The sequence below is a fragment of the Pleuronectes platessa genome, chromosome 18 (assembly GCF_947347685.1).
Source record: "Pleuronectes platessa chromosome 18, fPlePla1.1, whole genome shotgun sequence".
Taxonomy (NCBI): Eukaryota; Metazoa; Chordata; class Actinopteri; order Pleuronectiformes; family Pleuronectidae; genus Pleuronectes; species Pleuronectes platessa.
This window is the reverse complement of record NC_070643.1, coordinates 12521526-12536319: the sequence shown is the minus strand read 5'-3', so window position 1 is coordinate 12536319 and position 14794 is coordinate 12521526. Positions and strand designations below refer to the sequence as shown.

The 14794-nt window shown below is 43.4% G+C and overlaps 1 protein-coding gene across 1 annotated transcript in view; it reads left to right on the top strand.

The window, feature by feature from the left end:
• The window catches only part of gabbr2 (gamma-aminobutyric acid (GABA) B receptor, 2), a 161801-nt gene that overhangs the window by 106805 nt on the left and 40202 nt on the right, over positions 1 to 14794 (top strand). Inside the window, exons 9-13 of the mRNA XM_053447464.1 lie at positions 975 to 1055; positions 1731 to 1881; positions 2218 to 2350; positions 3614 to 3721; positions 6822 to 6944. Of these exons, the coding sequence (XP_053303439.1) occupies positions 975 to 1055; positions 1731 to 1881; positions 2218 to 2350; positions 3614 to 3721; positions 6822 to 6944 (596 nt within the window). The remainder of the gene's footprint in view (positions 1 to 974; positions 1056 to 1730; positions 1882 to 2217; positions 2351 to 3613; positions 3722 to 6821; positions 6945 to 14794) is intronic.

Genomic DNA, 14794 nt, shown 5'->3' with positions numbered 1-14794 from the left:
TGGTCAGAGATGTCATGTTTAGCCTTGTGAGTGATGGCTAGGTTGGTCAGTCCACTATGTTCATCCAGACTGAAATATCTCAGCATCTTGACCACAAGATTCAAGATTCTTGGGCAACGTTACTAAAATGACTTATGGATTCACCTAACTTTTGTTTGAGGTTATAATGACTTTAGGAATGCTTTCATTTGTTTTAGTTTATTATTTATAAACTAGTTTATAATTAGTTGTTTGTGCTAGAGGGGGGGAAGTTGAATGGGGATCGGTGGTTGCACTGGTTGGACCGCTTTATTTATTGTTTGAAGAAGTAAATTGTCCATAATGTTTCACCATGCACATATTGGGGTGTTGTGTGTTTAGAGCGCATACCTCTGCCAAGGCTAATCTCCAAACAGTGTTCCCCATTTATTAGGTAGACTGTGGTGTATATTTACTTGTCCTGCCACTGTTTCATTATGAACTAAACATATATTTAAAACTTCTTAATTATATAAGAGATACCTGTAATGGTATTTTGCTCCATGGCTGCATTGTGTAGCTCTGTGCTGTGCTATTTGCTACATTGTTGTTACCGTCCACGCAGACAGTTCAGATGCAGTGGTGCATTTATCCGTAAACAGCATGCAATGATGTTCTCTCTCTCCTACATGTCTCTTTTTGCTTCTTAGTCTGTTTACCTGTAACTCAGAATTTGTTTTCATGTGAGCAATGATCGTGCAGGTGCACCCCCACTAACCCCAGATTGATTGAATTCTGTGGGAAACGCTGAAGAGAGATTGAAACAAAACTCCTGGATTTACCCATATTTAGATCTGCACCAAAGTTCAAATGATTCTCTCCTGACCTACACAGCATCCTTCCACTAAGTGCCTGTAGTTTTTGTGTTATCCTGCTAACTAACAGCAAATGAAAATGTAAAATCATGTACATGTATTTGTGTTAATGTCTACATATGTGTGTGATTCACTCAACAGAGGGACACGAAGTGAAGGTGGGAGAGTACAATGCAATTGCTGATGTGCTGGACCTCATCAACAACTCCATAAGGTTCCAAGGTATGAAGATGATAGACATGGAAGTATGTCTCTGCATTGACTGTGTGAGCACTGAGACTAAGAGACGTTATACTAGAAACTAGTGCCCAGAAGCATCCGACTTGTGTCTTTAAATATGTGACAGACACATCACAACTCTCCACCTCAGCACTCTCTTCACTTGCTGACTTGAACCTGAACCCTCGCTCTCGCAGACACATCTAGACCCCACCACCACCATCACTCAGTGTAGAGAGACTCACCACTCTTCTTTACCACTCTAGACTGTCGCCTCTCTGCTAAATTATTAACCAGTCAATCTTTCACCCCTCCTGTGTTTGCTTGTGTTGACATACTTTGTAATTTGTTCAATCCCCCTGGCTATTCTCCCCTTCACCACCCTTGCCCCACATACAGAAACTCCAGGCCGGTAGCATCTAAAGCGCTTGTTTCCACATCCCTGACCACAGTAAGAAGATACTTGTGAGATTATGCCATTGCGATCGATTGGCACACAGACAGGGAGAAAAATAGAGCGAGAGATAAGAAAGTGTGGGGACTGACCACAATAACTTGACTGTGGTGCTTTAAGATACACAAATAACTGTGTGTCTACAGCAGTGTCACTGTTGTGTAGTCACAGTGCAGAGAGATGAATTGTCTAAACTCTTTTAACACACTTCCTCTCCTTCTTAGGTGTGGAGCCTCCCAAGGATCAAACATTTGTGCGTCTGCAGCGTCGCCACATCAACGTGCCACTGTACAGCATCCTGTCCACCATCACCATACTGGGCATGCTCATGGCCGGGGCATTCTTGTTCTTCAACATCAAAAACCGCAACCACAGGTCAGCATCTGGCGTTGTTGAAGCACCTCATTGAGAGGGAGGGGGATGGATGAAGGCAATGAAGCAATTGAAGTGGAAATGGATAATATGTACAGTGCAGTGGGAAGGCAAATGAGGGGTTGGTGTTAAAGAGGGATGAATAAAGGACAGGGGGAATCATGAGCAGTCTCGAAATGAAAGAATGATGAAGAATGACAATGAGGATTAACTTTTTTCCATCTGTAGGTACTTTATTATGTCTCATTTCACCCTCTGTACTAGAATATCATCTTTTTGGCTGAACTACTCTTTTATTCCATCTAGTTTAGTCTGCTCTAACCTTCCTTTCTTCTTCAGACTAATCAAGATGTCGAGTCCTTACATGAACAACCTAATCATCCTCGGGGGTATGCTTTCCTATGCATCCATCTTCCTGTTTGGTCTGGATGGAGGTTTTGTCTCTGACAAAGAGTTTGAGACGCTCTGCACTGTGAGTTCACTCAGCACCTTTCACCATATCTTTAAAAAAGTTGGGCTTGAGCACACATTACGTTCAAGTCCAATATATACAAATTAAGTTTGCTCATTAGGTCATAGATGTGGACAAAAAACACTTCATATTTTGTTTATTGGTAGATTATATTTCTTTCCTATTTTTACTAAGAGGTATATTTTCTAGTGACATTAACAGTTGCACTACTCAGTACAGAACATACAGCACATGGCATTAACTTCAGGTCGTTTTATCATTTTTCTTACTTTATGTATGTAAAATTAGCTAAAATATGGTGAACACTGCAGAAACCCTTACTATGTGAAGTATGTGAAAATACTCTTTTGTGAAAACTGATTGAATCTCTCTCTGGGTCTCTAGCTAGCACGGAGCACATTAAGTGTCTCCCCCCAGGTACTATTACTGTGTGACTATGTACGTGCTGGATTAATTAAACAGTTTTGATTACAGTGATAGCTGGTTTCAACTGAGATACCCTCTTTCCCACACACACACACACACACACACACACACACACACACACAGCAATGTAATGTTAGGCAGGCCAGGTCTCGAGCCACCACCACCTGGTTGGCGCTCTGCCGCAGAGTCAAAACAGAGCTTGTCACTTCAGACAAGGTTCTACAGCACAGGCACACAGAGTTTGATCCATTCGCCATCAATCAATATGTGCTAGTCTCCTTGAGAATAGAAGCTGTAATTGTTTTTTTTCCTGCTGTCTTTCTTACACAGCATCGTACTCCTACCTGACTTTATTGCTTTCTAAATATGATAGTGTCACGAGGAGAGGGCCAGGTGTAAATGTGTGTGGAGGTGTGGCTCAGGAGGGGTTCACACACACAGATAAACACACACAAACACACTCATACACACTTTCATGCTCTGTAGTTATATTGGGATGTTGTCAGCTATATTCACATCCTGAGCTTTTAAAACACTTTAGTAGTGTCCTGAGTTCAAAAGCAGTGAGAGGTCCACCCTTTTTTTTCTCATCAAGATGAAACGCTCTTAGGAGTGTGTCGGCTTCCACGGTCCATGACGTTCTTCTCCCAGAGCTCCAGACTTGGAGATGAAACAAAATCAATCCGACAGCCTCGTATTTTTAGAATGCGTCCCGATGCTATTTTCAATGAACCTCACAAGAAAAATGCAAATACCCATCAGAGCAGATATTGATTTGAGCCTTGATCACCACATAAAGACATGACAAGATATTGTGTGTTCCTGTTGTTCTGATAGGTCCGGACATGGATCCTCATTGTCGGATACACCACAGCTTTTGGAGCCATGTTTGCCAAGACCTGGAGGGTGCACGCCATCTTCAAAAATGTGAAGATGAAGAAGAAGGTTTGGAACCAATTTTAAATATTCAAGTGATTCAAGTTTAATTTATTAGATTGTACAGCAGAGACTAAGTCAAATATATTTTCTTATCAATTTATTTTTAACACATCAGAGGTAACTTTTCTTGTCACTGGCCGTTATGTACATGTGAAACTTTCTGGTCAAATCCAGATTCTGAACCTTTTATTTTTGATCCCATCATACTGTATGTATCTGTTAAGCCTTCCACCCACTAACATCTGGGTTTATCTTGGCAGTCTAATTGCTGGTTCTGCACCTTTACCAGCGCAACATTAAGATGCGCTTCGAACGTCCAGATGTAGGCGCATAAATTGTTTTTTTTGTACTTCACTGTATTGTGAAAGAAACAGCACTGGCAAGACAGCAAGGTTTCCAACACATACGTGACGACAAACATGACTCACCAGGGGAAATAAGCAGGAAGGAAAACTCTGCTTGTGGCAATACGAAAGGATTTAATTACAGTTTTAGCAAGTTTACCCATTTAGGTATAAATAGGGGGAAATTACCAGTTTATATAACAACAAACATCTGCACTGTAAAATTTAGACCTGATAGTCCTCAACAGGATTCTTCATATGTCTTTTCAAAGCCTGACACTGATGTGTAGGCACTTGTATTCAAACTCACGCTTTCCAACAAACAGGCTGAAAGACTGGCACACAAATGGCTTTTTAAAACATCTGACAAAATCTTTTTCAATAGCCTAGTTATATAAAGTGAGGCCAAGTTCACAGAGTGTTGTAACTGTGCTCTGCCTTTTTTGTATTTATAGATTTAGCTCTCCCCCTCACTTTGTCTCTCTCTCTCTCTCTCTCAACCTCTTGCATATTATATTTGAAGAAGTGTGGGTGGCCTACCAGAGAGAGAGAACCGGAAGAGAGAGAGGAGAGAAGGATGGATCAAAGAGATAGAGAGGTTGGAGGGATGAAGGGAAGTGTAGTGGCAGATGGAAGGAAGGAAAAGCAGGGCATTTGAAGGGACATGACAAACAATGTGGCACAAATGGCAACGAAAGTAGGTTGAATGCTGAAAGAAAAAAAGGGAAAGCTGGGAAAAGGAGGACAAAAGATAGATAGAGGTGACGAAAATCCTGATTACAGGTTAAATGATAAGGAGCCATGACCTAGTTCTAATTGAGCTGTTTCTACTTTAATTTTATGGTCAGGTCAACACAAGAACTCTTATCATTATGTTCGTTCGGCTGTGTCAAAATAAAACACACTGAATCTCGGCCTTTCACAGGGTTTTTCTTCTAATCATTTGAGGAAAACAAAACACTCTTTCCTCTCAAAGCAGAGTAACTTTGCTCTGACCCTTCACAGCCAATTATCTCTGCTCCGTTCACCCTCTCCCAACCTCTTTCCCTTGTGAACAGAGACACAACAGCTGTTTCTTCAGAAGAAGTATTCACCCAGACCGCATGCTTCAGCCTTGAAACCTCAAGATGCATTCAATGTCGGTTTAGGGCCTGTGTCTGTGTGTAGGACACACACACACAAACACACACAGACACACAGCAGCCACATCGCACTTCCTCCACACGGACTGAGTGCAGGTGCTTTGGCTTCAGTAGAGTGATAGCTGCTGTTGGTTCCTTGAAATCTCTGCCAGCCGCTGTCAGGGGAGAGACAAGCTGGAGTGTTAGCCATATTTTCTACAAACGGCCGGGTTGGAAGTGCATCCCTCACTCTTCCACCAACCTACACTGTGAGCGCACAGATAGTAAATCCTGGGTGTGTTCGATAAGGGTTCCACTTGGTGGGCTGCGGCCGGGACTCCTTCATTCCTTAAAGAGCTCACTGCCAGAGACAGCTTCGGGGGGAGGGCTGTCAATCAATCTCGTCCCTCTCCAAATACACACACAAACACACACACACACACAAACACACCACAGACACAGATAAATATACACACTCACAAAGGATCATCCCCTCGCCCCAGCCACTGGTGACATGTTGCTGGTGACACAAACACACACGTTGCTGGACACACACACACACACACAATTGTGTTCACATCCATGTGTACATTTAATACTTTTATGATCATTTCGTCCTTCTTTCTCAGTCAAATTCACCAAACAAGGACATTAGAACAAACTGGTGTGTCAGAGAGCCATTAATACTGCAAGAAAGAAAATAGCAGATAACACTTCAGGTAATTGAGACTCATTGTTTGTCTCTCACAGACTCATTTGGCAGAGTAACATCACAGTTGAGCAGATGGTGGCGTAGAGCTTTCTCTCTTTTGCTTTGTAACTAAAATATCACACATCCTAAATATCTTTGTTACAACTGTTCACTTGTTGAAATCATTACTAGTTTCATCAACCAGATATTTTTCTTTAACATGCAGGTATTTAAATCGTTGTCCATGTTGGCGTTAAGACATGTCACTCCTCTTGGCGATACGTGAACGCCATCAAACGACAGCACATCAAAAAACCACAATCCCCTCACGCATCTCATCCGCAGCCCACAGGTGGATGAAGAGTGCGAGACCCCTGCGCTGCTTTTGGGGGATGTGATCCTTTCCAAACACAGCCCTGTCTGTGTTCCCTGACCTTTGCTTTGATCTGCGGTTCCAGACTGTCAAACGCTTTTATAAATACAGATCACAAACAGGTCACAGCTTTCATCCCTCTGAAGTTCATGATACAAAAGAGGAGCTTCAGTGGTTGAGCGTCGGCACTTGTTGGGTAGATCTTTTCCACATTCTCTGGCCTCAAGGTAGCAAATAGCTTGTTGGTGGCACAGTATTGACAGAACTCATTATCCTGGGACAATGCAAAAGAGTGTCCGTATTGAATTCTGAACCAGGTCTTGGACACACAGTTTGGCTCGCTTCCTTTTCTAGTAGGTGGCTAATTGCAACCAAATTCATTGCAATTAGTCCCTGATTAGATGTTAGAATGGATGCAGCAGGGGTCTTGGCACCTCTGATGGGGACCAGAATCACTTGGTTCACGCGATAACAATGATCACAGGGAAATGTTATTTGAAATGGCTCACACAACACACACACTGATACATACCATTAGCAAATGTTGGCAAACACAATACTTTTATTTCCTCTCCAGATCATAAAGGACCAAAAGTTGTTGATTATCGTTGGCGGGATGCTGCTGATCGACCTATGCATCCTCATTTGCTGGCAGATTGTGGACCCGCTCAAGAGGACTGTGGAAGAATACAGCTTGGAGGTCAGTGTGCATTTTCAACTTGATATGTTTTATCTTGGTGTATCATGATTTGCGTGAGCTGGAAGAATCCCAGTTACACAGATTCTTGTAAAAAAAATGGGCAAACAAAATGTCCGCCTTGGGCTGTAGCGTGAGCATCCTTGTTGTGCTCGTTATATTTGGGTCAGGATGTGAGCCATTGCTGCCTCCTGTGCTCATCCCGTGGCCGGACCTTTGCCAGCTTGGATGTGAGACTCTGGCAAGGGCTGTTGGAAAAGAGGCTCTTGGCACCACTTTAGCCTTGCTGGAAAGGCGGCGTGGTGGAGAGTAGAAATTAACTCTGCCTCGCTGCGATTGGATTGAGAAGTTTCCGATTTTCAAAGATTGGTACAGGATTAACCTAACAGTGAGCCTAGTTGGCTAAAATTAACATACGGTGCTTTGGCTTCTGTGGCTGATGGAGTGTGACGAGGGTTCTCAGTAAGGCATGACATATTAGCACATAACTGTCAGTCGTATTAAGGGAATGCAGACTGTGAATCATTGAGGCACAACTGCAAGTTTTTATCAAATAATTCAATCATTTTTGTTAGAACAGCAAGTTGAGTTGTTTTTCCCCACATTACTGTAGTATAAAATATGTTTGCAGAAGTGCCTCACCGTTTGGTTCAACTGTCCTTGTGTTCTTCTTGCCACTAGTGTGTTTAGCAGACGTTATGTTAAATGCTGGACTCAGGGGGATTTTGAGCTGCATATATTTGAATAGCTTTGAGTCTAATCTTTTTTTTGTTTTATTTTTTGAGAATATCGACTCATGCTGTTAAATAGATGGTTGAGTGTTGCAATGGTCAAACATAAAAGGGCAGCAGAACTCATTCCTCCGTCTATTGAGTTGTTAAAAAAAATATGGGATTGCATTAATCCAAGGGTGACTTATGTGTTATGGAGCAGGTGCAGTGGATAGGGATACTGTACAAATGAGATGGGTACTATATTTTTGTGTGACAATGAATTGATAGAAATTATGTCACTACAGCTGTGGTTTGTTAAATGTGAACGTATGACCATCATGTTATTCAAGACTTTCATCGGCTGTCACATTAAGGTCTTTGGCAGGTTTGTTTTCTTACCTGTTCACTGGGTCTTTCCAATTCACTGGATTTGATGGACAAAACTACCAGACAATGCTTTTTACATTAAATTTACAGTCTTCCTCCCTTTATGTGCTCACAAATAAGTCAATGGAACAGGAAAGACTATTTTTACTTTACTGTTGCTGCTAACAACTGAAAAGCAGGAGCAATTATTCCACTGCAGCTGAGATTAAATCATCTGTCTTTGAAGATCAGAGACCATGGATACTGCTAAGTGGAGATTTTCCCTAATGAGTTCTTTCAAGTCCCCTAGACTTCCGTATGTAGGCCACGAGACTGTTAACTGCCTCCCAAGAGCCTGAAGTCCTTAGACATTGAGGGCATTGGTTGGATCCTCATTGACCCTTCTAATAAACAGAGGTTATCAGAAGGTCACTGCAGTGAAAGCAGGGTGTTATCATGAGTATTTATGGAGACTTCTTTTTAGTGTATTGACGGATGTTGTTTGCTTGTTTGTTGCAAGGGTCCTGCGGGGGAGGGAAGTGTGTCCAACCCTGCCTTGCTCCCAGTTTTGACTTTTTGTGTGTTCGATTAAATTAAAACTTGTTAAGAGATAAATGGTGCTTATCTAAGAGGGGTGTGTGCAGGTCACCTCTTTAAGTTTTGTATCTGTCGCAGTTCGTGATGAAAATATTGCTGTTGGAGATCTTTGAAGAAATCTGTGCGAGATATTTTTGCTAGACCTATTTACATTCTTGTGCTCTTTGTGTCATATTCTGTAGGTATACTTACACATTTGTACAACTCTAGAACAAGCAAAATTTCCTTTATGATGATAGCCACTTACATATTTAAGCCTGCCTAAAGGGTGTAGCAAAGCCTTGCCTAACATATTCATTTGTGAATGTTGTCAGTGTGTGCAGTCGGGTCCTCGTGGAGTATTCTCAGACTCTAAGCCCCTGGCCAGGGGAGTGTTTTGAATATATTAACTACTCAGTGTAGGAGTCTGCAGCCCCCATGGGGTTATGGATCTGCATGCCTGGGCTGAGGCAGAGGCCTCTCATGCCTGCCCAGTCTGCCAGATTTCAAGCACCAGCAGCAGTGGACCCTTGGGGCTCAGCATGGCTAGAGGCTGGCTGGAGCTTCTCTGTGCCCAGGGCCTCCAGGTTTGACAGGTGGGACCAGAAACCAGAAGGTAACCCACATATCCAGACAGGGGGTAAGAACATGAGAGAGGCTTGGAAAGGACAGATTATAGGCTAATACTGTATTTAGTGTAATAAACAATATAAACATAACAATGCAGTTTAAAGAAAAACATACAAATGTTGCACTACCAGGGACAGAGGAGAGTTTTACTGTGTCCTCCTCCTCCTCATTGTTTCTAATGAGGCTGCAGCGCAGTAGGGTTCACGATGGATCCAAACATAAAGCACACATAGAGACATTCAACAAATACGTGGAACCTTTTGCTTCAAGGCAGGGCAACAGATCATTGGAGCGGGTCTGGATGATATTTCATTTTCTCCCTGCTACCTGTCACAACATGCCCCGACTAACAGAGCCCCTTGTGTTTTAAACCCAGTGCTATTTCTGTCCAAACAACCACTTAGGTTAAGATGGGGGGGGGGGGGGGATGGTGAATGGGAGCATGGTGGATGGCTGGTCATAGGGCTCAGGAGCCATGAGACCTGCTCTGACTGACTAACAGTAATTGGCACAAGGAGAAGGACCATTAGGTGTTCAGTTTTCTGTGAGCCGTCAGATCATGCTACACAGCCCCCTCCCCTCTGCTGCAACTTCCCTCTGTGCATTGTCTTTTCCATTCTCGCTCTCGCTTTCGCTTTTGCCTCTCTCTCTCTCGCTCTCCCTCTCTTTTCTAGTATCTATTTGAAACTATAATTCTTGTTAAACTGATTTAAATCAATTTATTGGGTTAAATGTCAGATGAAAAGTATTGCAGAAGTGTCAAAGATAATACAATTCAATGATACAGACAGATGTAGTTGTCCAAGTTAGGGTGTAAAATTGAATGGAACTTTATAAATGTTAATAACCAATGATTAATGGCTTAATTCTGTCCTGCTGGCATCGAGTGGTGTTTCCCTCGCGGGACATTTATCATGCAGCTACAGAATTCTGCCTCCTCCAACCTTTACATTGTTGTTCAGGTCCCAGGGGAAGTCGGTCTGGGGCAGCAGTGTGCAGATGGAGAAACTCAGTGTGCTGCCTGAGCCACTTTTTACAGCAGCCTCTGATAGCCACTCCTCCTTGTGCTGTAGTTCATTTGTTACACTGCGGATGATAATGTTTGTCTGGAGTCACTCAGGTGGTCATGAAAGAGTAGATGGAGGACTTGGTCAGTATAAGAACACCAAGAATTCTCCATTGGAGTCAGTGAGGATTGCAGTTCTAGGGTGCTGGTAATGGAGTTGTCCCTGTACCTCTGTGATTGGTTCTATCTATGCTTTGTGAAAAAACAGGAGGGCTGGAGGGGCAGTGTTTCCTGTTGACGGCTGAGGGGTCGTCCGGTCAGTGGTGTTGCCTGGATTATGTGGAGAGCTGGGTAGACTGACCTCTCTTTCCCTCTCAGCGCTCTGTCTTTTCAAAATCCCCCCTCCTTCCCCCCTAGCATTTTCCCTCACTGTGGAGGATTGGGAGTAACATTGACCTTGGGTTCACAGAGCTGTATCTACCTGCTGTACCCAAGGGTGTGCACTATGACAACATGGTGTTATTGAACCGTCCCAGTGCTTGCTAGTCCACCACTTTTGTTGTTGGATTCATTACACAGGAAGGTTTCCTTCCCGACTCAGCCGGCAAAGAAGTGTAGATGCTGTTGACAGAAATGTTCGGTCTGTGAAAATACAGTGTGGAGACATTCAGGTACCACCACAAGTGAGAAAAACATTATTAAACTGAAGTGAGTTCTCCTGCCTACATCTATATCTTCATATTATAAATGGATAACAGGCTGTCATTGAGACTGGATTAAATTATCTTTACTGTGCTTTATAACCAAGATTTACCCAGCAGAAATGTGGACAAAGTCAATCCCCTGCATCACCGGGGGTGAACCCTCTGCTCTGAATCTAGCAAGCTAAGCTTAATGAGCTACCATTAGCAAAACTAGGGCATTCCCCTTTGTATCCTTTATTAGCATTAGCTAGAAGATGAGACAGTGAAGAGGCTGACAAGAGATCCTTCTGGACTGCTTCATAAAACTTGACGGATTTAATACCCTTCAAAATAAAAGTAAAGAAGCACCAGGGTTAAGTCTCAAGTTAAGTCTCAAAAAGAGACTGACCCCTGAGTCTCAATGTATGGCTGCTCCAACCCTGCAGTTTTAATTATATAATGCAGATGATGGGACACCAGGAATTACTTGTGACCTTGACATTTTCCTCAACCTGTTTCAACCAAGGCTATGATCTCCACTGGACGTTAAACACAGCCGTCTTAGCTGAATTCAATAAAAATGTGAAGACTAAAAGCAACTTTGCCAAGGTGATAATTGCTTCACCCCCTCTACCCCAGTTCTTTAGAGTGGTCTGACCCCTGAGTCATATCAGCACGGGGAATACTGTGCATATCAGTGTCTTTTTTCCCAGGGAGCACAGTAAGAGCAGGAATAGCCAAGGCTGCTCCAGGAACATCCTAAGAATGCTGATAGAGACGTTGGGCTGCAGTGAGCAATTAGATCCATTTTGTGGCTAGTTAATAATTGAGCATTTGTTAATGGCGTAGATGTTTCACCAGAGGGGCAGACTGCCGGTTGCCATCAGATTAAGCCATACAGTACTGACACATGTTGCAGTGTCAATGCAAACGTGTGTTGAAGCATGTGGGAGTAGATTGTTCATTTTTTGTATTTACACCTTCGTGTGTGTGTGTGTATGTGTGTGTGTTTGTATGTGTGCACGCGTGTGTTTGTGCAGTGACCTTGTATTTATGAATGTATGTATCAGTCTGTTTTAACTTCATGTGGAATCTATGTGCTCACTGATGCGTAGATATGATTTTGTACGTATGCCTGTGTGTTTACGTTCACATTATTGTCCTCTCTTGTGGTCCTGGGCATTGTTTCCTGCATAATGAAGGACAAACTGTCGAGAGAGGATGATTAGCATTCTGGTGGATCCTCATCCTGCAGACCCCTCTACTTGTGTCTCCTTTTCCCTCCCCTCCCTCCCCTGTCGTTTTTTTCCCAGCATGGAAGTGCTGCAAGCATCGGCAGGCGGGCGAGCTGCAAAAGAATATTGCAGTGTGGCATCACCATGGTAACAGCCATGGTTTCTGACATCCATAGCGCAGAGAGCGCCACCGTTGATCCATGAGACAAAAATAGCAATTTTAGGGCACCCACTTCAGTTTGGCATGCTGAGAAGATGTTAATGTCCATGTAGCACTGGGCTGTTGAACAGCCGTGACAGATTGGAGCAGAAAGGTGAACAGTATATACACATACACACTCATGCATGCGTATTTCCAGGCAGAAGTTCAGGAATGCTCACAGAGGTTTTTCTCTGCTGCCCCTGTCTGTGTGCAGTAAGGCAAGGAGAGAAAGAGAAAGGAAGGTGTTCCTATCTCTGTTCCCAGCGTCATGTCACTGCAGTAACACGCCAACATACAACGCATTTTAGGTGGGAAATTAAGCTCAGTGTAAATTTCATCAGGAGACGTATTCATTCACAACTCTCTCTCTCTCTCTCTCTCTCTCTCTCTCTCTCGCTCTCTCTCTCCCTCCTCTGTCTTTATCTCGCCTTCTTCTTCTAATCAGCTGACTCTCTGTGTTTTCAGTAAATCAATTTGATTTTGCCATGATCGCAATCTTCTAATCATGTTGTTGCTGTCAACCTTTTGATGTGTTCGGCTCTCTTCAGCTGCAAATGGCACATGTTCCACTCCCCCTTTGTTGCATCATGTTGCTATTGTTGAAAGCTGATGTTTTGCTCTGACCATGAACCTGTCCCAGAGGTTTTGGATCCCCATTTGCTGCTCGAGATCTATTCAATTCCTCAGATGAGTCAGATTTCCTGCTTTATCAACTCCAAAATTGTGGCATCACTACCATCCCAGGCCTTCGTCTTTCCCAGCTTGGCAGCCCAAGGGATCTGCGATCCAGCTCGTCCAGGGTGAACACCTCTGCCTGTGGAAGACTCAGCCAAACCATCTGATTCACCCTTCTGAGGTTTTTGAGGGGACAAAAGGAGCAGGAGAGTGGGCTGTTCAAAAGACCCCCATCCTAAGGAGAGAAACAACTATTCTCTCTGCTAGGCCACTTCACTGCAGACAACACTTTGATCACCACCTTGCAGTCCCTGGCTGATTCCATGCAAACCATTGATTCCTGAATCAAAACCCTAGAAAATAATGCAACCTTCAGCTCATCTTCAGCAACCATTGCCGCCACCCAAGCCACCATGATGCAGACCACAATAAGCCACTTGGCTCTGCCATCTTTGCCCCTCTCCTGGGTTGGCCAATGGCCATTCATTCATCAAACGGCGAACTTAACTCCCCGCCCAAGATCTAAATTTCTTCAAGGCAAACACATTAATTTAGTGAGCCTTGTCCGGCTATCGGACAAGTGCAATAAATTCTCAACACAGGGGGAACTTATCACCACCTTCAAGACTGCAGATCCCCAGTTAAACCGAGATTTATCTATAGGTCAGTTTCTCATTCCTGTGGTGTCGCCCATGGTGTAATTTTCTCCGTCTACCCTGAAAGACAGCTGGAACTTGGCTCATATCTAAGCTTGATTAACTCTTAATCAGAAATGTTGGAAAAATATATTTCATCAGTATCATAAAGAATTCATCAGCAAAGTCACGCTTTACATTTCCCAGATTTACTGCTGTAACTACTGTGGGTGTACAGGTCACATAGCCCCCTCCATCCCACAGTGCCATCAAACACAACCTTCGAGGCCCCTCTGCCTCAAAGTCCTTCACTGACCGAAAGGGCTGTCAGCAGTTGCAAAGATACACACCCATGGTAAGTTTGTCTCGGTATATCAATCCATCAAGGATCCCACAATGGCAAGAGGCATGACATGGCTCATAGACATTCTTAACAATCATCCCTCCATACCTTTATATGTTTAATGGTTAGCAGCATAATTTTACCCTCTAAGTCTTTTTGTCGTGGTCTTATCAGAAGCCTTTCCTCAGGTATTTAAGGTCCGTGTCCGAACTTCCCTGACAGCTACATATGTGGTAAAGAATCTTGAGCCTGCAGGTAAAGTACCAGAAACAGCTTCTCAGTTGAAGGATGTAAACAGTGAGCACATTATCAGTTCTCACAAGCCCCATAGAAGTAGCAACAAGTAAATATCCAGGGAAGAGGAGACAAGTCTTTGATCCTGTCTGCACCAATCTTCAGACCCTATTTCTAGAATGAATCCCCTAGAGCCTATGTCAATAATGCTGCTACAGTATATTAATAAAACCAGCGGGAGCATGGGGTTTCCAAACCATGCATTACCAATGCTTTCAAAACTGTTCCCAAACACCTTTTCGAGTGGAAAAACATTTCAACAGGTGGGTTCCAAATATTACTATGTGGTGTGCCTGAATGAAGCGCTCGTGTACTGGATGTTTTCCTCCTGATAGTTACCCCTCAGGACAACTCAGGCTCATCTCTGTCCAAACTGAAACATTGATTTCAGGCTCTAGGCCTCCCCCTGTCAGATGAAAAAACAATAGGCCCAGACACACACACGTCTGGAGTTTCTTGGCATCTCATTGAACTGAAACTATTATGAAATTGTCC